Here is a 23,219-nt window from a genome sequence, read left to right on the forward strand (position 1 = left end):
GGCAGGCTGGGCATTGGTCAGTTGGTGGTGACTATTTTTCATTTGCATCACTTGTTTTTCTTTCTTCTTCCTTGTGGTTTATTTACCTCTTTGATATTTTCCTTTTCATTACAATTTTTTATTATTATTTTACTTCAATTATTAAAGTGTCCTTATCTCAACACATCTGTTTTTTTACTTTTACCCTTCTGATTTTTTCCCTCATTCCACCAGGGCAGGAGAGGAGTGAGAGAACAGATGTGTGATGCTTAGTTGTTGGTTTATGTTAAATCATGATACTTCTATACTAGTAGTCATCAGAGTACATTTAACAGAGGTTAATTCATTGGAAAGGAAATTAATCATCAAGGTGGAGAAGCACAGAAATCATGTCTATATGTTCCTTTTTAACATGTCTAGCTTGGGGATTAATAAAAAAATCCTGAACAACTTTTCTACTATTTTGAATTGGCCAATGCTATGATATGCAACCTGATGAAGTGTCTCTAATATTCACTATCTTCACTTCAATTTTTGCCACAAAGTTACAGAGAAAGTACATTAAACCAAAAATAAATTGGTCAACAAGAAGGCTGAGGCCCACCTGTATCAGAAATGCAATATTCCCTTTAAACAAAGAAAAGACTATAGAATTATCCTAAAGGCAATGTGAGCCTAGAAAATAGATGCCAATGCACTAGATCAAGAAATGAGCATATAAAAAGCTGACACAATGTCTTGGTCTTGGTTAGCTGGTGGGAATCCAAATGTGCCAAGTGAAAACATACTTCAAATATGATGACTAGTTATGTATTATTCAGAAACGTTTCTGAATATGCAAGATGAGTATCTAAGTTATTTCTGCAGTACATTGCATCACAGTGTATATTCTGAGCACAAAAGTATTAACGAGATGGAAGACACGTTTTCATCTAATGTAATAAACTCTAAGATCCTTTTGCTTTTGAGCAAACAAGCACCTGCAGCTCTTGATTCACAGGTTACCAGTGTATTACCTCCATATCCAATTTTTAAGTACTACAGGATTTTTACTAAGTTTGCCACATACAACTCTATGGAAAAATCAAAACAAGAATGTACGAATTGATTAGGACAAGATCACCTTCAAAATGCCATGTACTATGTCACTGCAACTAATTTCTACTTGGTATTAAGCAGGCATTTATGTGATAAGAAATTCAAATGTATCAATTTTGCATAGGACATATTACATGTTCAAAGGACTTAAGTGTGCACAGTATTCACTACTGCGAAAAAAAAAAAAGGCAGACTCATTTATTTATTATGCTCCCTCAAAACAGAGGATATTAAAGCATCTAAATAATGACTAACATCTCAGTCCTTTTAAACACCTTACACCTGCCCTTCGATGGTTTAACATTCTTTGCTGAACTACTGTTAAAATACGCATTTTGTCATAATTTTACCTTTTGAGAACTGTAATTACATCTATTATCAAAGTAGCCAGATTCTATTGGAAAATATCCCAAACTACCTCAGTGAATTTCATAAGAAAATAGCAAAGATGGCTTTTATAATTCTTTCTATTATATACAAGCAATGAAGCAAAATAATCACAAAAAACAAGTATTAAAGAGATTATCAATAATGAAAGCAGCTTTAATCATTTGGGGGTATTTGAAAAATGATTAGGAATTAAGTAAAGTCTGTGAGAAAGAACTCATAATGAGAACATGTCAAAAGTTAAAAACACAGACTAGAAAAAAGATTTTAATTGTACAGTATATTTTAGCTCCTATCAATCACTGTTAAAATCATTTGAGTTTAATAAGCAGATATTTACCTGTTGGAATGAGACAATCTTTCCAATCAAAATATCCTGCATAAATGCCGGGTTCTAATGACCCAACTATTGGATCTGCCTTGAATTCAATGTACATTTCAAACAGTCTTTGATCCAGCTCTTTCAAGGATTCCATACTAACCTAAAAAATTAAACAAAAAAAAAGGAAAGAGAAAGAACATAGTAAATAGTTATTAACTAAAAGAACTTAATAACATACCCAAAAAAACATGTCTTCTTTAATTTCAGCAAAAAGCAGCAATTACTGACATATTTCAATTCATAATTACGTATATAAAAACTTCAGAACTTGTATATTATCTGTTCATTTTTTTTCCTGATTGTATTCAGCAGTAGACATTTTCATGAAAAATACAAGGAATGCCTAAGCAGGCAGATCATTCAGTAACTGTCTATTGGCATGATTTTTTTTTCCCTGCATGTCAGCAGGTCTGTATCTTGCAAAGTAAACAACTGAATTTTGTGAATGCTTTAAAATATACCCATAAAAACTTCCATCCTTAAACATGAAGATTTTTGTATAATACTTCAGATTTATCAATTTTAATGTTACAATTTCTCACTATATAAAAAAAATACATTATTTATTTAGAAGTCTCTGTCTTCTGAAATGGAACCTATGGACTTTCCCTCTCTACTTCAACAACTGTCTGTACAACAAAAGCAGAAGCTGCAGCTCATTAACATCTGCAGAACTCTTCTCTTTAACAGCTCTCCATGCACTTTTTTTAAATTCACACAACTTAGCCACACTGAAAGCTAAGGGGATATGGACAGTTTTTTTCACTGTATCTGAACAACTTTAAATTTTATACAAGGCTTTTCATTAAACAAAGGTACCCCCTGTAATTATAGCTGCTACAATGGTTCTATAACACAATGCATATCACAAAATGTTGAAGCAGAACACTAGTATCTAAACATGGTAATGGATGCTAAATGCAAATAAAATGAAATGAAAATTAAGATCAAAATCTCATGTGACTTCTGCTGAAATGTATTTACCTTTATAAATAAGAACTTAAGCAACACAAAAATAAAGCTTTTAAACTAGTGTTCATTTTCCTCAACAATTAGGGGAAAAGGCACACACACACGTATATATAAATAATAATTTCCAGAAGTAAAGAAGTTTAAAAATGAGGTCTGCTTTAAAAGCAGGTCTCTAGATCAAACTGGAATTTCAAAAAAAGAAAGAAAAGACTCCTTATCATTAATTTCTAAGGATTTAATACTGCAAACTGTAGAATAAGGGTTGAGCCTTATTCACTAAAGGGATATCTCTAAATTGTGCTCTACTCTGGTATGCCTACATTGTTAAATAAAGAGAAAAAGGAACTGCAATATTTGAGTCAGGAACAGAAGTAGAGAAGATTTCAGGAAGGAGATCACAAGTGTAAGGGAAAACAATTGTTACTGAGGTCAAAGGTGATGTTAGGAAAGTTGGGATGGTGAAGCTGGTGCTCAGAAAGAATATACACCATGACTTTCCTGCTTTTCTAGGTGATGAACCTTCTTTGATTTGTCACAAGAGCATCTCTATCCCAAAAGAAAGCTCTCTATAAGGCATAAGAAGATCAAGGTTATTTTCTTCCTCTTTTCCTTCTACCTGACTGCCTATTTTTAAATAGAAGAACACATTTTAAAAGGTACAGAAATATCACTCTTTTCTCCTCTTATACATGCTCCAAGACATTTTTCACTTCAATTTCTTATGATTATGGAGAATAACAGCTCTTAGACCATTCCTATTTAGCTTTAAACTAGTGGGAAAAGAAAGTTTGAGTGTGAAGTCCCTGCAAATATGCACTCATTCAAAGAATCTGTGAAACAACTGCTTCAGTGTTCCTCAGCAAAGTTTTTTAGAATTAAGGAATTCGACCTTCTACTTTTGCAGTCATTCAGTACAAAAGATCATCTGCACATTCAATACAGGCTTTTTGTTTCATACAAGTTCTCTTCAACCTGTTTCGAGTTCAATACACAATTAAGATAGAGGTAACCTGGTTTTTCAGCTGGTGGAAAGATTGCAAGAAAGAATGAACAATTAATCTGAAAGTAATTTTGAGCCCAGGATTGTGGGGAGGAAGCAGAGCAGAAGTCCTTAACATCCACCGTGTATACCGATTTCCCTGATTTTCAGGTGGGCTAAATGCTTAATAAAAATACGCAATTCTCACATTGTTGCCTTTCTGCAATGAACATCCCAATGACTACAGTTTTCAGTTCTTGCATTAAAGCCATTTTGAGCCTCTACCCTTTAACGTTATCTAATTATGAGAACTGTGGAAACAATTTTATTCAGAAGCTTAATCAATAAGCTGGGTGAATTTTATGGGATACGTATTTTTTTTCCTACTTCCTAAATCACTAAACTGATGATAAGTTGAATTAAAGAATCTCAACAGAGAAGTACAAGAGTCATGAGTATGTGCCAAGGTAGCATGTGCTAAAAGCAGAGTGCAATGTTTGGTTGCTTTATATAATTTTGTATTTGGCGCACTAAGAAAAAAATTGAAATAACCATATAGAATGTAAGGAAATATTCTTGGCTACAAGAATATTATAATATCTGTACTTCAGAATATTAGATAATGATTTCCCTACTAACAAAGGCAACTTTAGAAAATACACCCCAGTCTAAGAACAGATAGTTTTTCACTAAAAGACACTACCAAATTCACCTTAAGGTTACATTTATAAAGCTGACAGAATTTAAAAGTTTGATTTAGTTTCAGTCTTTTCAGATAAAAGCTAATATTAAAAAATTTGCCAATTCTTTATGATAACTTTTTAATCTAATATTTAAATAAATTAAAAACTTTCAGGAGTTTAGGTGACAGAAAAAAAAAAACCAAACAATTAACCCACCTCTCTAAACATCTGTGAGCTTATATCCTCATTTAAAATTAATAAAGGGCTGAAAAACTGCCCTCTTATGATGGCTATCTAACTATCCAAATCCCCCAGCTGGCATGACCCATTGGTATGTCCCATACATGCAGCATTGCATCAGTCAGAGTTTTCAAAGGGTTAACGCAGATTGGAAATTAATCTGCCACTTCAACATCTGAATTTGGTAATTTATAAATGTACCAAACTTTTAATGGCAATACTTTGATGTGCCTGTGCAAGGCAGGGTGTTGAACACATATAAAACAGATGTCTTAGCTGCTTCCAACTGTACTGGGCTCAACTCTCAGTAGCAAAAAAAAAAAAAAAAAAAAAAAAAAAAAGGCAATATCCAGAGTGATTTTCTACATTGTACTAACCACACAAATCATTGCAATCCCTTTCAAATGCTATTCAAAACTACTTAGGCTGTAGAAATTCAAGCAACATTCAGGCATAATGGGACTAAGGATGTACTACATTGTTGAACAATCAGTTTGAGTGAAATACTGTATTCTGTACTGGAAAAGATAACATTTTACTTCCAACCAACAAATATTTCTGTAAATAAACTAGCTTTATGGTCCTAAGAATTAAGTCACAACATTTCTCATAAGAAGTGATTAATCTTTACAAAAAGGCAGGAAAATGAGACAGCTACTGCCACCCACTTTGACATTTTCGTTCTTTGAAAAAGAAAAAACAACAAACCCCCCCCCCCCAAACACAACAAAAATCCCCATGAACTAGTTCACGAACTAGAGCTATCAGTAATGCAGATTTCCAGATGAAAAAATTTATCAAGTATATTCCTGAGATAACAATCTTTTACTTTCTGCATTGAGAGAACACAGTGACATTAAACAGCGTTACTAAGAAATCTGATAAGCTCTGCCATTGAATACACAAGTCCTGAACAAGAGCTCACACTTTCTATACCAGCTACTTAAGCCCTGTATGAACACACAGAACCATATCCTTCTTGTTGTTGTGTCCAACCAATGCCTGGAGTCCCACCTATTTGTCGAAGGCTAACCCAGGAGTCATTCTGGATGTTTGGGCACTTGCACCTACTTTTCACAGAAGATAAAACAAATAAAAATCTCCAAGCAAAGATGCTCCATTCCAGTGCTCTCACTTACTTGAGTTATTTTATCAACACCTTGGAAGCCATGTTTCTCAAAATGTTCAGCTATATTTAGGAAGGTATGACGTTCCAGGTAACGGCAGTTACTGAGTGCAATTAAAAGTCTCTGCTCCTAAAAATTAAGATAGGAAAGAGCATAACAGTTGAAAAAAGAAGTATCATCATAACCAACATTGTAAATGTAAGTAGAGTATTTTACTGACTCTGTGCATAATAAACATTCTCATAAATAAAGTAGGGTTTACAAATATTTTTGTCAACAAACTACTCAGAACTGAATGAATATCAGGTATGATGACTGAACATGATGCTTCCTCTTATAGGATCCAGAGCATTCATTGGAATAGTTATGACTAATACAGAACTGTGGTTAAGACTTCTTTACAAAAATTAGGTTTGGACAGCTTTCCAGGAAGCTGTTTCTGGATTTTACTTTGTTTCAAGAAATATACTAAGAATTATGACCATCATAACATCAACTGAAAATCAACTTCACTTTCCCATGAAGGTGGCTAAAACAAGGGAAGCAGTTACTGAACAAATGCACTCACCAACTCTAAAATACTATAAGGTTCTAAACTCCATTATATATTTTCAGCAGTTTGAAGAAATTCTAGGTGGTTATAACGTATGTCTGTTCTTCAATGATTTTTTTTAACTACAAGGGAGTCAAATACATTCTGGAGTTGAGATATCACAATTGCCTTTCCTTGATCTTGATAAAAGATACAGCTTCCAAACAAAGAACCAAACAAGACAGAACTACTATTTAAATAGATTGGGTCTTCCCTCTTTCCGTCTCCTCCTTTTCATTTCAAACTACTTTTCCACCTCAGATCAAAGTTAAAATCAACTGAGGAAGTATTTTGAAAACAAAATTATTTGACAGTAGTCACCATAACAGCACTGATCTGATTAAAAATGGTACTGGTTTTCAGACCCAGAACTCCTGACAGTTTTGTATTTCAGTAATACAATGACTAAGACTGAGAGTTGCCTTCTACTTCAAGTTATAATTAGGTAGCATGCAAACTATTCAAAAAATGATAATTTAAAAAATTCAGTGACCAATCTTACTCCAATCACTCACTTTCTCTGTTCTCATTCAAGAAAGAGAAGACAAAATGTCTTGTGATTTACGTAAGAAAATGATACCATAGAACCATGGAAGACAGACATTGTCTAAAATTATGATTTTTTAAAAATGTTTTTGTACCTATGACATATAGGAAGAAGCCACAAGTCAACAATTACTATCAAATCTATGTGTTGCAAGAATAAAATAATATAAAGAACTAGTTATTATGTCTACAATTCAGAAACTTGCCCCAATATGGCAACCTGTGATTCTTTATTGTAGCAGAAATGCTTATTATTCTTGTAAATTAGGCAAAGTTGGGCTTCTGACACCATTTAAAACCTGTACTAAGGACTATTAATTTCACAAGAGGTTAGGTTTCTTGCAGGTAAAACCTTTATTTTTTTCATCAGCTGCTTAAATGGAAGAAAGTACATTAACCAAAGTGGCAAGAATATTAAAAATTCTTTTCCAACTTCCTAAAAACCCAAAATCAAACAAACTAAACAAATAACCAATACGTAGTAAATTTTCTGGAGGAAACTGTATTACTGAATATCGGTATCTTTGTGGTTTTTAAAAAGTAACTAATAATCAGACTGATTCTAATCTAAAACAAGGTGATAAATCAAAAGTCAAATCCTCAACTGACTTAACAGCAGTGCTATTTTCACTGATTTTTTTGATGCCAGTTTAGTTTCTGAGGACCTGTTTTCAAAGACCACTTTCATGAGTTACCTTAACATGGTACACTAAGATACCATAAAAACCAGTGCTTTCAACAAGAGACATGCCTACAGAATACAAAATTGTTATCTAAAAAAACCAAAATAAACAATATTTACAATATTGTATCAATAAAAAATAACCACATTCCTGTATCTCTGAGAAGTATTTTCACATCAGCTTTTAGATATAGAAGCCAAACTTACCGAAGAAAGACTTGATTCTTCATGAATGCTTCCAAACAAATCTGGAGATGAAACATCAACTGAAAGACTGGGAATATTGTTTAAAAAGTAAGTATATACAAAAGTATAGTGCTTTTGATTATTTGATACATGGTGGATTCAAATCAACAGGAATAAAATGCTACCACAGTGTCCACCAAGAGTCTTCTTGGTGCTTCCCTGCTAGCTCTGACACAGCGGCCGCAAGGGACACGCTTCCATGCTCAGGAGTGCGGAAGAGCGGCTAAGGGTTATGAGCCCTTTCCTCAGAAGGCACTGTCAGTGATGGTGAGGGAACTGGGAGGAGACAATCCAGGCTGTATAAATCCAAAGTTTATTGGTAGCTCTGGAGAGCTCCTGACCTTAGGGGTACAACACTGGAAAGCCCCGGAGGAGACCAGAGCAGCCCCTTTTCTTAGGGGGTGGAAACAAGGGAGGGTTTGGCTATCCACCAACAGAGGATAGAGGGGAGTGGGACATGAAGTAATTGACAAGCAGGACAACATATCGGGGAACTGAGGAGGGGGGACCCCTGTCCCTTGGCCAATCACTCAATGCCTTTCATGGAAGCTTCTAGAGAGAGGGGCTAGAGAGTCGAGTGACAGACAAGATGCCAGGGAGGGGATATGAGGATTGACATTTAGGGAAGGGGAGACAACTTGGGATGGAACCATAAACGAGGGAAAAACAGGGACAACCCAAATAACACAATACAACAAAATGCAATTCTGTTTCAAACCCCCTTTACACCAGATAACAAAGCAGTTGTTATCCACGTTGTTCAGTTTTTCCAAGATGCCCACAAAGCCTGCAGGAGGAGCTTGGTGGTCTGATAGTAGCATTCTAGCTATAGACCTTTCCTTTCCTTCCTAAAGCATTTTTCTTTTCTATAATTTCTATGCTTTGCCACAGATTCTGTTTTTACACCTATCCAGCCAATGGTCATCTGAATAGGAAGAAAAAGAAATTTCATTAAAACCAGAGTTCATTTGCCCTTTGCAATGCATATTTCTATATTTGCCAAGTCTCTGGTTTTTCACAAAGGCTTGTAACTCCTGGAGGCTCAGGCTACTCTGACTTGTTTTGGTGTCTAAAATAAGTGGCTCATAAGAATTTACTGAACAAACAACTTTCTTGAATTTAGTAGAAATACCAATACAATCAGTAAAAAAATAGAACGGAAGAAAAGAAAGGCAGGGGATGTTTCACCATGACTGGACATTACTTAGTGACAAGTAAAACTAATTCCATGTAAAGTCATGTCAAAACCAACACATCTGCTTCAACAGCACACAACTTGTGTCACTGAATAAAACAGTATAAGTAATATTAATTATCTTGTATGATCTTTATTACATGATGCCACACAACGTTTTGACATAAAAAGTACCTGCTCTTATTTCAAAGCATCACTATAAAGAGGCAAAAGTATTCACAAGAAATATGAAATACAGAAGGGATAAACCACAACCCCATTGAAATGCAAGACTTTGCAGAATGCTACACATAAATCTTATTTCTTTTTACTTACTGTGATGTATCTATGTCACCATCAGGCTTGGTGCTCAGTTGTTCCAAACAATCTATAAAGCCCTAGGAAATAATAAAGCAAGATCTACATTTTCTGCCAGAACTAAAAAATGTTCTCAAATTTGCTTTTACTACACTCAATAAAACCAGAGCAATCATCATCACCTGGTTTTGTCTTAAACTTTACATAAATACAGTAACATTTAGTTACAGCTTTTGAATGCATATTTTCTATTTTGCATGCATCATACTGTACTTGTAGGAAACTGAGTAATTTTTAACCCTTATAAGTAATTTTCATGATGCATGTTTAAAATTATGCAGTGATAATCTGCTGGTTAGCATGGTTAACAGTTTTCATGTGCCCAATCTGAACAGTGGATTCCAAGTAAAAATTGCAGAAGCCTCACTATAATCCCTTTGTTGCTTTGCCTCATAATTTCTTATTCGAGGAGACTATTAAAATGATTAAAAAACCTAAAGAATGCTAATACCAATTTTCAAATAAATTAAAAAAAAAATCAGATTTTGTTGCAAAGAACACTGTTTTCTGCTACAAAAATTAAAAGCCAGATCCTCAGCTGATGAAAACCAGAATTTCTCCTCTCACTGCAGTTTATAGATGTTAGCTATAAACATCAGCTCAGGAAGCATCAATTGTCAGTAAAATCTTGAACAATCACATTCAGTAAAATTCTTGAATATGTTACTTACTCTCTCAGGATTTGCCACCACCAGATTGAGCTAGCCAGCTCTACCTACTTATGAAGTCAAACATTTCTCAGAATCCCTGAGTGTACCACAGGAATAACAAAGTCATCAACTTAAGCTACCTTCTGGGAGGTGGGTAAGGTACAACGCACACATTTTTGATCGTCACTTGTGTTGACAATTTCATACTTCAAAGTGATCAAGATACCTGCATGATCCCAATGCTTAGTTGGCACACATCCTCCTGTGTTTTCTGCTGCTGGAAAACCTGAGGATACAAGCATATTATTTCAGCAGAACAACTTCACATGGCCTTATTCTCAAGGAAGACCTGAGTAACTTATCCCTAAAGAGATGACACAATTAAAGGAATGGCTGCTGGGACACTGTTTTCTTATAGATCAATTTCAACTTTTCTCCATCCTAAAAATGGGAGAGACAATACAAGTCCTGGTAAACAGTTTGATAAGCATGAGGAGATAACACAGTAAAAGGAAGGAAATCCTAGCACATGTGATATGTGTCATTGTTGGCTAATGGAATTGCAGCAAAAGCTCCCAGGATATTTCAAGGTCTTCATGTCCTAAAAAGAAGGATTCAGCATGCAGGTGAATTCACTGCAGATTCTTTTGAATAATGTTCACTAAGAAAATAGACCAGCCAATCAGAAAGATTAATGTAAATGAAGAGAGATAAACAATATCTATACATAGGGCCCCAAGGGATTTTGGAAGTGTTAAACTCCCTTAGAAAGAAAATATCAATGTTTCAATCAATCAGGGCCTCAAGTAATTTGGATCTAACACCGAGTGAAGAGTAACTCCTAGGAATGGCCTCTCCCTTTTTTATTTTAGATGTAATGTCTACTGCTATCTGAAAATTATATGAGTAGTACTTTTTTTTCCAGAAGAACAGCTTTAAGGATTTAAATACAGGTTCCATCTGCCCCATAAACACAATTTACCCTTAACAAACGAAGCACAATCAGAAGTCTAAATGCTAGCACAAGTGAAAAGGTGTACATGGGAAATAAATACCGAGGAAAGTTATACCCTTGGATCATTCTCTGAAAGTTCTTTTCATGTAGATTACTATTGGGTTTCAGAAGAAGAACAAAAATGAAAACATAAATCAAAACTTACACTGGCTTCTCCAGGTTTGCAGTCCAACACAGTTTTAAGAGATTGCAGGGAACGAATAATGCACTGTTCAAACTGGGATGGCTGAAAGTCAAACAAGTTGTTAGCTGTAGATAAGCATGTTACATATACATTACATAAATACATAAAAACTTACAAGGTGTACAGTAAGCTCTTTCCAAATTATCCCAAATAAGGGGTGGGAGGGAAAAAAAAAAAACAAATCACACCATGTATTACTAGAGGATCCTTTCATAGTGATGCGCTTTTGTATGTAAATTATCTACAGAATTATTACCATAGATCAATGTTTGTTTTTTTTCTCTGAATGAGAGACTTTTATACCAAACAGCCTCATATAAAAGGCCTAGGAAAGATTTTTAGAGCTTTTAGAGCTTTTTGTGATAGCATTACAGATGCCTGTGGACACACTCCCACCTCTGCTCCTTGATCCAAGATGGAATTTCACCTGGGATGTCCAATATTTCTGCATTGTATTTCAGCAAAAGGTTTCTAAGGAAATCAGTCTGAAGCTTGTTTCAAATGGAACAAAAAATAGTTGAGGGGATTTGTTACCTTCAGGTTTCCAAACCTGAAATTTGATTGTCTCAATAACATGTATCAATTTCATCCTGAAAGAGCAAACAAGTGCACAGCAGAGTCAGTAGTCACTTTTTCCTTGTCTTTCTCTCTTCTCTGATAAGCCACACTTAATGTTTTTTAATGCATTTTTCTGCTGGTATTGGACAGGAGCCTATTGTGCAGGGCAACACGAAGCAGTCACTCTTCCAGAAAAGTGAGACATTATCTTACTGGATTTGGGTCAAAGAAGTGGACAAAAATGTTTTTAAGTCCTGTAAAGTTGCTTTTCATTCAGTAGATAGTTTATGGCATGCCATCAACTTTAGGCTTAGGAATAATTTTTATTTCTGTAAATGATGGAGTTGGATTGGGAAATTGATGCTCCCACGGCAAAATAAAAATCATTTAAAAGCCACTAAGACAATCTATATTTAGTATTTTTGGATCCCTTAAAAGAAGAAGGCCAGCAGTAAAGTGCTGCTCTTGGGTTTTCACTTCCACACATATTCCACAAAATATCACATCTCAGAAGAGGAAAGTTGTTTAGATATGTGATTCTTTGGATATTATGAAGCTGAAAAAACCTGGTTCTGTATATCACTGTATCTTTTACCTGGAATATAAATGCTAAGAATAAATGTGTAGAATAATGACTCTTCAACCTTTCCTACAAACTTAAAATACAGTTCCTACCTCAAGCCTAAAATGTCCCCAAAGAGACTGCCTGGTCCTTTTTTATACTGGTTAACCTTTACTCTAATATTACCCCAATGAACTCTACTTCAGTAGGTAAACAATCTCTCCATCACAAAACACAGTCAACTTCCACCATTAATTTGGCATGTTTCAACCATGGCCTCAAAGGTATCTAGTGATGTACTGCATACAAGGAATGAATGGGTGATTTCTAAGCACAAAAATTACATAGGCAGTTTTTTAATAAAGATGGGTTAGTCTACAACAGAAGCATAAAGAAATAACATTTCTGTGGAAGAACCTTCCCCCTGGCTTCATTCAGCAGATGAACACAGTGAAAAACAGAAAGGTTAAGGGACTTGCCCATAGCAGCAGCAACTGAAATCAAGACCAGAAGCTGTAAATCTGGTGATAGTACTACAATTGACAACAACACTCCTTCCTACGGTATGCATATTGTGACTGCTTAATGTCCTCCTACTCAACTTCAAACACGTATTTATAGAAGCAAATAAGAACTAAAAAAGTCTGTGGAGCATTCCCTTAGATAACATACACAAAGCAACTGTCCCTCCCACAGGCCTTTTCTGCTTTCGCAGATTGTATTTAAGTCACACCTACAACATGCTTGCTGTGTTTTAGGCATTACTCATTACTGTTTATTTCCAGAAAGCATCTCACTAATTTATCTGAATTTGGTTTCAAGACATTGGTTGTTTGCATGTTGGCAATATGCTAAATTAGTAATTTTTCAGTTAAATTTCTCATTATAACATATAAGTGATCTATTTATTCAGCTACAGACCAATTCCATGGTAGCGTGCCTACTAAGTTATGAAGCATTTTGATGTGAACTGAACTTGTGACCTCAAGTATGACTTTTTACTCCAGTAAACCATTCAAAGAGGTAACCATTCAAACAATTAAAAAAAAATTAGGGCCCTATATTTTCATATTTTAATAAAAGTACAGACACCAGTGTGCACACACAGAAGAAGTCCAAAGTATTTTAAATTTTGGAGGATATAGAAATCACTTTCATTACCCATGCAAAAGAAAGAAAAAAATCCACCAATGGAAGTGCCTACAAGACACCAAGTATACCCACCAACGATGTCAAACCTTCATTGTCAACAACCCAGTCCTCCTTTTCAGCTAATCTCTTTATATCTGTAGGACAGAGTAATAGGGGAAACATGGGATGGGTGGGTAGGGAGAGAAGGTATAAATTTTAATTATTAAAAACTTCTTGAACTTGAAAAGAAACCACAGACACTGGAACTGCAATGACTAGGCATACAAGCAAATCGCACTACAAGCTTCAAAGCCTTCAGTACTCTCAAATGACTAAGAATGGAACTCACACATGGTTTGCTGCTGACACCACACAGAGAAGCACATCTATGATACATGGTAGGACTTGCATGAAGCATATTGTTTACTGGAAAGCTTAGAATTAAAGGAATATTGCAAAGGCTTTTGGTTTGCTTTTGTTTTGTAAATTTTTAATCACAATATAAAATACTTCAACTAAGAACCCAAGTCTCTAGCTTATAATGCTCTAGCTCTTAATTAAAAATGAAAGAGAAACTGCCTAACATTTTAGCAAAGACAGAAAGGACATCATATAATTCATATTCAGAACTATAAAAGAGGCACAGGATCCCCACTCAGGGTCAAAGATCCATGGGGCTAGATTTTCTTCAAAAGTACATGAACGCATATGCAAAAAGCACTCTCTTCCACTACCCAGAAGGTGTTAACTTATACAAGCCTACTGTATAACTATTTATTGGGATGTGAATCCAAAACTTATGCACTATAAAAACACAATTCTTCTCTGGATGGTGTGCATTATCACCATGTTTTGGGCTTAACTGAAGTGTAAACAGAACAAAGATGAACTGTGTGCGGTTTGCAGGGCTTTGACATACAGTTTTCCCACACAGAAAATGTTTATCAGAAGTGTCTGCGCATCATGAAACTCTCTTTTAAATGAAACAAAAATTTCAGTGAATTACCATCTCTTCTAAAAATAAAAAAAAGAAGATAACTAATGCATGCTAAAAGTTTTCTTCAAAATCTTAGTGCTTTCTGTAGCTAAATTAAGAAGCTTAGTTATAGCATCATACTCTGCAACTCTCACCTCTCACAGAAGTATAGGCTCAGTGAGGATAAAAGGCATTAAGGGATTGTGTAGAATAATGACTCTGTTCACTTTTCTACTTAATTCAATTGATATTCTTCTAAGGGTTTAGATTGCACTGGTCTGCCTTTACATGTTTTTGTGGCTGCTTACTTTTGCATTCTGTTCTTAGCTAACACAAATATAAAACCCACCAATTTTCTTTCTCATATTTCACTGCTCATCAAATTCCAATCAAATACATGTATTTGTAACTCCCTGTCTAGTCTGGCATTCACATAATTTCTCTTTCATGACCTTTATGACCAGCGACCACATACAGGAGGGAAAGAACACAGATTGCTTCTCAGGGCCAGAATGTGTACATGGTGTTTATCATAACACAACAAAAAAACTCCTGTGCGTGGGCAGGTTTATGGTATTTGAAAAGCTAAAGTGCTCTAATGAATATTTTAACTACATCTGAATATTTTAACTACAGCTGAATGCCTTTACCAACTTAAAACATGCAACAAGAGATGAGACTGAAGGTTATATCAGCACTTTACTCATATTTCAGAGATATTAGAGAGGTGGAATTCAAGTCCAGGAGGAGCCTTTTTGGCTTACATATTGCAAATATAGCTACTTCTGAGATACATTTACATAGCTCCATAAGACTTCTGAGATACATTTACATAGCTCCATAAGAATATCCATTACCTGTACTTTCACTTGTTCCCCAATAATAAGAGTTTTTTCAAGGGCCCAATTAACCCGGTCATGTGCAGAAAAAAAATCCCCACTATCTTAAATACATTCCAGAAGTACAATTTTCTTTAGTAGGCAAAGAACAAAAAAAAAGAGGCCCACAGATAAGGTATGCAATGCAACAGAATGAGAGCTATGACACAAGCAGTCATCTTTCCTCCTGTTTGATGCTATAGCCAACACACAGAACTGCTTCCCTGATAGGGGATGGAAGCAGCGGCTGAGGAAGGCTGCTGTTATGGCTAGACAAAAGAGAGCTACATTATCCAGCCAATAACACATATCAGCATCCCTAGGGATCTGCTTTCTTTTGATTCAAGAAAGAAAAGTATGAACTGCTTGTATTAAAAACTACGGTGCAGACTACCACAAGCGTTTTTCCTACACAGAAAGTGTGGCCAGCAATCAGAACATGCAGAGCAGAAACTCTGCATCTGAACAAAGAACTGGGCTATTGCCTTGATGCAACAAGTAGGTAAAACCAGTAATACAATAGATTTTTTCATCATTGGTCACATATTGGAGCTCTCTGCACTGTGCTGGAGAAGATAGGTAGGTAGCTCAGAGATTGGATAAGCCAAGGACTGTCAAGAAAATGGTTGAGAGCTAAATACTTCCTTCCTTTGAAACAGCAGGACATCTGAGGACTCCCTCACAGTTCCTAGACAGAAGAATAAGTCAGTCCAATAAGACCATACTCATGTCACAATTAAAAGGAAAAAAATCTCTTACACCATCAAGAAAAAACAATTGAACTCAATTGTGCTAAGGGATGAAAAGCAAAAGTCTTTCTCATACTTTATGTGTAATCTGAAATTGTGATAATACTTCACAGAGATTTAAGGAGACAAGACAATGTATGAACTTGTTCAGCCAGCTTGCTTGATATTAATGCAGAATAAAAATTGTTAATTGTGAAATGGGATTTAATAAAACAAGAGTCAAGAATGCAATTCATATCAATATTGTAACAAATAAACCATAGATAACTAATGTCTTGTCATAATCAAAAGTTTAAAAACTTGTTTGATATAGCCACTTATGCTTGGCATACTTAAGCCTAGAGTAAAACTCTTAGCATACATATGTTAAAGATGAAAAGTGACTAAATTGTAATATTAAAAAGCCATATTTTTTTTTTAACATTGAGGGTAAGTAGTCTTTTGGAAAAAAATCCCATGGCCCTGCTAAGGGAATTAGTAAATCAATCTGCCCTGATTTTAGGAGAGACATTTATTTCTAGGAGATCTACTTAATTAAAATTTAAGTTTCAGAGATGAATACAAGACAGAAAGAAGGATGGCCTCTGGTGTTATAGAGTCACATTAGATTTAAAGAATGTGTTACTGGTCTTCACAATCCAGACACTTATGGCAAAAGTTGTGTACACAGTGGGAAACCCTGGGGATTACAATGTTAGTAAAAAGCCCTGGAAACCATACAACTAAAATACTTTATAAAGGGCTGTGGATTGTTGTTTTGGGCTTTTTTTTTTTTTTTTTTTTTGTCCTTGGGGGTGGGACACTGCTTATTTAATTCTTCATGTTATAGAAAACCTCAAGAAAGAAAATAAATTCTATTTCCAACATGGAAAAGCTGCATAGTGAAATAAATCACTTGCATTGTAGAACTGTCTCAACCCAAAAGAAACGAGCCTAACCTACTCAATTTATTAGACTGAGGGAAGAAAATACTCATTACTTATTTCTGGCAGAAAAATGAAGTATTTGAGTAACTCTTGTGAGAGACTACAGAATCAGATGAGTCCACTGCCACTACAACATCTGTAACAAACGCGGTTATCTATCAGACCACGGTTTGGCCTAATTAGGGGTACAAAGATTGACAGTGAGCAAGAGGACCTGCAGCCTTCCATTACCTTCAGCTGTGTGTTGTAAGGTCACGATAATGCAACGTACACGAAGGTCCAGAATAAGATCCTGGATGATCTGAAGCATGTCATTGGGTATCTCGAGTGCAGTAAGAGACTCAGAACTAAGCCTAGAAAACAAAGTGAAGTGGAAGTGTAAATATGAAGGGTTTTTGAGCTGATATGACTACACTGAATTTTTCAGGCATTTTCTGCATATATAAATACAACAGCTCCATTCTCAGTATGTCTTTGAAAACCAATTATCCCATTCTGAGAAGATTAGTTATTTATTAAAATAAGAAGATTGTAAATGCAGATTTATTTTTCTCTAAGACTACAATAATGTCATCACAGCAACATGCCACCTTTTTTGTAGCATCTTGCACTTCCCTGCTTGATTTCCTGTCCTATGATCCAAGAATAATCTTTTTGGAGCACAAGCAACTTTTTTTGTTGTTTTTAGATGAATGCCTAAGTCAAATACAAGATCCACAACCAGGTTTCTGTGATATTTTTTTACTTGCATGAAAACAGTAACCATGATTAAGCTGCCAGAAATGGTGATGTGGCTGTGCATCAGATTGCTAAGAATATACATATTCAAGGAGCCAAAATACAGCTACTGCACCATGGGCAGAGTAAATTAATTCACTGTTTTGCTTCCAACTCTGACCAGGCACAAAACACTGGTACTACAGGTGAGGATGGAGATATTAATTTCTGTTATTTTTTCCCTTAGAAATAGTAACAGCAGCTACTTGCAAGAATTAGCTTTTCAGCTTTCAACTAAAAAGCTGCAGCTGCACTCAGACTTAGGGGCACAGAGGGATGTTCACTGCTTTTATCCAACTCCTGGATCTGTAAGGAAGGACATTTCAAAGGTAGTCACTGCCATCTGCCTTACTGCTAGTACTGAGGACAGTACAGGTAATAGGAAGTGCCAAGTGAAGGCACAAAGCAAACAGGTGGAACATTTCCAATCATCCACCTGTAGGCTCCAGTTCCAAACCCCTGGTATTGGGCACAAACCAAACTTCCACCATTAATGAGCCTGCTCTCCACCCAGCACAACTACTGAATTAATAGATTAGAAAAAATTTGTATTGTCTCAGCCAGCCAGGAAACACAGTGTCAATACCCGTCTGTGAGAAAGTTAAGTCACTTTCGACTGCACAGAAGCCCTGTACTTTAGAGTTGATTCCACAGAGCACACAGCTGTCACAACCCTAAGATCATCCTTTCTCTCTTATAATACACCCTAACAAATACATACCTTTCATACCTTTATAGTAAGGCAAAAATCTTATCAGCAATGGCTCACTTGATTGTATAGCTCTAATTTATTCTCTGGAACCTATTCATACTGGGCAATGACAGGATACAAGAGAAAGACTGTGCTACCACCTGTGTGATACACACAAATATGTATGTGTGATATCAGCTGTGTGAGACATACATACAAGCAGAAAAATTAAGATCAGACAGATGTAATGATAACTCCTTGTTATCTAATACTGTGAGTTCTATCAGTCTTAAATACAAGCAGAAAACAGTAAATCATTTGTGAGATGGCAAAAAATAATAAAATTCTGTCATGTGCTTCACAATGTCTTTCAGTTATGAACGGTGAAAGTATAATAAATAAATAAATAAATAAATATATAAAGAACTTAGGCAATGTGTAGACTCCTCTTGGGAACAGCCCACCTTCATCATTAGTGAGTCACAAGAATTTTGTCAGACTGTCAAAGTGTGGGGGCTTGAAAATTAACGTACTTGCAGCACTTGCACAAACTTCTGACCTGGTCACCACCGATCAATATTCTATGATGACATGTTCCATTCCTCTTCTCCAGGTTCTCCTTTTATTTTCTACTTTTGATCACTTTTTAGTAAAGTCTTGCCCACTTTGCTCAAGTGGCATCACTAAGAAAACAAGGTGGGGAAAGGAGTAGGAGGGAGAGAGGATTTCCCTAGCTCTCAGTTCAGTTGTTCATTATAAGGGTAGTGCCCGGAAAGCAAAAGGAGATTCTCTGAAAGAGAGTCTTCATGTAGTCTGTAGCCTTAGCCTGGATTTATCTCAGATGGCAGGAGCACAGCTCACCTTTAGAGAACAGTTGCTTACATTTCCAAGCCAGTATTACAGATGTGCAAGTGCTAAAGGCTAGAATTTTATAATTTGAGTGGAACTCATGGCTTGCTTCTCATAAAAGGACAACATTGGTGCCCCTTTATATCTTTTCATCAAATCAGCTCCTTCTTAAATTGAAAGCATTCCATAAAACTCAGCCAGAATAACAAACTTCACATGGAAATATTTTTCTATGTGGTTACAGTACAGATAATTTAAGTGACAACAGAGTGACAGAAAGTGTTAAACAGACTTGACAACAGGTGTGTATCACCCCATCTGCACTATGATTATACCCCTTTCTCTTCATCTGTGCTTTGCCTGTTACCTGCTTTGAAAACTCAAGATAAATAGTACAGTATCATACCCGTGTATTACTGAAAAGGAGTAGTTATTTTTCAAAAGGTAATGACAACTCTTGTAGGCCCCACAGACAAATGCAAGCAAATTTTGTATATTAGTGAGTAATTTCATAATTAATGAAATATACATTATTGATTTTATAAAAAAATAGAAGCTGAATGACATTATAAGCAGGAGTATCACCTTCCATTAAACAACTGTAATAGTAAATTGTGATCTAAGAATAACTACAGTGAAAAACATGATATTTTCACCCATTTTGGCAAAGATAGGAAGATATGTAGCAAATAATTGTTTTCTACCCTAAAGAATTAAATCATGTTTCATTCACTGAGTGCCTATGCTCTATGCTGTGCCAGGCAAATATTTTGTTCAAACTTTTTCATAAGATGCTATAGGAAAAAATGAATATATTATTATGTAATAAGACTATACCATAAGACATTGATAATTACAGTTGTACACAGAATCCTAAAAATTCAGGGTTTTTAACACAATGAATAAAACATTTTGTCTTAAAGCACACATATTACATGAACAGAATGATTTTATGGGTCCAGAGATCCATTTACCTTACAGTCTGGATAACATGTGTTAGCCACTGGCCAGAAAGTTCAGATTTCATCTCCCAGCCACCATACTGTCTTAATTCTCCTTCTCTGAGGCTGAATGGAAGCAAGGCTCCACGTATAAGTTTTACCAGAGAGTGCATCACTTCCTGAATCATTTTCTGCATCAGAAGGAGGGGAAGAAAAGTCAAGGAAAAATCTCTTCCAAGATGCCTAAGCAGCCATGTATTTGCTATATACAACAGGGAGAAATGTTAGATTTACAGATGGTTCCATATGGTAGAGAAGGGAGGAAAAGGAGGTATAAGAGTACACAAATTATATAGGAAATCTTATTTTTCAAGGTGACACTAAAGTATCTTGCCATGAAAGACAAATGAAAGAAATTAGGGTTCTCCCCACTACATCTCCCCCAACTACTTACCTTGAAATCATTTTGTCTTTGCCTGGCATTTTTCTTTGATCTTTCCATTTGGCCAGATTTTTCAGCAGTCTTGTGAAAATGAGAAAATTGAAAAGTGTAAGTATCTTATAACCACTGTTAAAATAATTCTGAAAAAAGGGGTTTCAAGGTGAAGAAGTGAAAACCAATGAGTTTATGATGTAATTATAAAAACGAACTCAGGGCATTTCACTAAGCAAAGACTATATATCTCAATAAACTCAACTTACTGTGGGTAAGTACCCTAATGTTTAATTCTGAGGAAAAATGTGCGCTTAAGACAAAGTCAGAGACTTTGAGCATAAGAGTAGCTCAAGCAGTACAAACTTCCTGAGGTTTAAGTTTTCTCACTGCAGTGTTAGTGAGATCTCAAACATACATAGTCAATTTGTGCATCATGTTTACATGAAGAAACTGTATTTTTTTAGCCTGGAAACTGACCAGAGAAAGACATCAATGTGAAGCGGGAGACAAATTTTGGAATGAAGGCAATTTAGAAATGCATGATGTGAGGGAGAGGGCTGCAGGGTTTTTGTTTAGTTTAGGAACAAAAACATTAGTAACAAAAGTATTTTGTTACAATGCTCTTTAAATAATTCAACTAATTGTAAAAGAGACTGCAAAATAAGTAGTATCTTTATTGTCACTTCTTTGAGAACAGAGGAACATGAGTACACTTTGCATGAGACAGTTACAGTTGAAGCAAAACATGATTTGACTAATAGTCTTCCTGTTTGTAGTTCTACCCTTCTCTGAAGAGTACTGAGATCTCAGTAGAGTAAATTACATTGAAAAAGTTATTTCAAATCCTAGGTGAAGTGCAGATGTTGAACTTTATACTTAGAAAATCTACAATTTTATGCTTGTACAGCAACATCTACTGGACAAGAAGTGCAATAACATGAGGAGTGTCCTCAAAGACGATCAGTTTACTTTCAAATTATTCATTTGAAATGCTCTGTTTTTCAAAATCCTTCGTTAGTTAAAGCATTTAAGGTTTTTAAGATAAAATAAATAATATGAAGTGAGCAAAAATTAGAGAAAAATCAAACTGCTTAACAGTTTTGGAAAATACATAACTATAAAACCCTTGTATATTAAAGCTCTGAATTATACCATTTCAGACAAGGAGAACAACCTTCAAATTACTGCTGCATTTAACTCCCACTTCTCTCTTCTAAAGCATTAAAAAGAAAATAAGTTGTATTCCTTGAAACTTCAGATAGAAACTTTAAATTGACACTGGTTTGCAGCTGGATTAAGCAGAGCAATTCATAGATCCTTGATACATTTTTTTTTTCAGTGGTTTTGCTGAAGACCAATCTTAAACCTTTCCTGCACAGACAGACCAAAACTATCTTGTGGTAAGATCAACGGTTACTACTCACATTTGTGACTTCACCTAGAGTGATTCAAAGAACTCAACTTTTCAAACTGTTGAAATACCACACACATTTTAACTGACAATATTTTAAGGCATATGGCTAATCTTTCAAAACTAAAAAGAACACCCTCCCTGCCAAAAACCTACAAACTGAACAATATAAAATACATCCTGAAATGCATATGTGGAGATTTTCTTTCTACATTTTTTAAATGTCTTGAAGACTTAAATAAGCTAACTGAAATAACCCTGTATACCATTTTTATAGGATGTATCTTAAAAAAATGTAGCAATTGCCTTGCTTTCTGATTGATGATATATATCAAAAAACATGGTAAAATTTTCTTCATGGACAATTAAAATTTGTATTGTTTCTGACAGCAAAACACAAACTTTCAGTCTTGAATGCACTGTGATGACAGATATTCCTAGGTGCTCTAGAAATCTTCCAGCTTATGCCACCCCCTCCTCTCCACTCATCCTCAATTGGCTGTGGCATGCAGAACACACAGGAGAAATGGATTCCTTCCTATCTCCCCAAGAACTTGTGAGGCTTCTATAAGGACCAAAGGAATGGAAGAAATCAAATGTGTGGGGATTAATTTCTCAGAAGTTCAGAATTAGGCCCAAACATGTAAGAGTATATGTACTTTACAGACTAGCAATAAAACTACTTATTTTTTCTCTTTTCTATACATTGAAACAATATTTTGTTCAAGCAAGACAGAAGATCACTACATTTTCCACTTGCAGTCATTTTCGTGAGCAAGATTCCTTAATCTTGTTTACAGTTCAAGTCTTTGTTTCTCTAGAAACTGCTTTCTATTTCATTGTACACAGAAAAAAAAATCACAGTAAACTTAACAGGTGTATTTGTAAAGTTTAATTTTCAATAGTACTGGTGTCACAAATAAAGGTTGTCATTTCCCTTATGAAATAAATTATTTTTGTGAAAGTCAAGAGTACTAAGGTTTATTCCTGATTTTACTTCCTTCTCTGAACATTAGGTGT

General features: G+C 35.3%; 1 protein-coding gene across 2 annotated transcripts in view; it reads right to left on the reverse strand.

Annotated features, from left to right (window-relative positions):
* EXOC2 (exocyst complex component 2) overlaps nucleotides 1-23,219 on the reverse strand; it is a 127,706-nt gene that overhangs the window by 34,175 nt on the left and 70,312 nt on the right. For both annotated transcript variants that reach the window (XM_053953851.1, XM_053953842.1), the window contains exons 14-23: nucleotides 20,807-20,875; nucleotides 20,386-20,543; nucleotides 17,326-17,447; nucleotides 13,659-13,720; nucleotides 11,276-11,356; nucleotides 10,342-10,401; nucleotides 9,424-9,485; nucleotides 7,875-7,941; nucleotides 5,860-5,976; nucleotides 1,805-1,946 (exon numbers count right to left, since the gene is read on the reverse strand). In XM_053953851.1, the coding sequence (XP_053809826.1) occupies nucleotides 1,805-1,946; nucleotides 5,860-5,976; nucleotides 7,875-7,941; nucleotides 9,424-9,485; nucleotides 10,342-10,401; nucleotides 11,276-11,356; nucleotides 13,659-13,720; nucleotides 17,326-17,447; nucleotides 20,386-20,543; nucleotides 20,807-20,875 (940 nt within the window). The remainder of the gene's footprint in view (nucleotides 1-1,804; nucleotides 1,947-5,859; nucleotides 5,977-7,874; nucleotides 7,942-9,423; nucleotides 9,486-10,341; nucleotides 10,402-11,275; nucleotides 11,357-13,658; nucleotides 13,721-17,325; nucleotides 17,448-20,385; nucleotides 20,544-20,806; nucleotides 20,876-23,219) is intronic.

The sequence above is a fragment of the Vidua chalybeata genome, chromosome 1 (assembly GCF_026979565.1).
Source record: "Vidua chalybeata isolate OUT-0048 chromosome 1, bVidCha1 merged haplotype, whole genome shotgun sequence".
Classification (NCBI taxonomy): domain Eukaryota; kingdom Metazoa; phylum Chordata; class Aves; order Passeriformes; family Viduidae; genus Vidua; species Vidua chalybeata.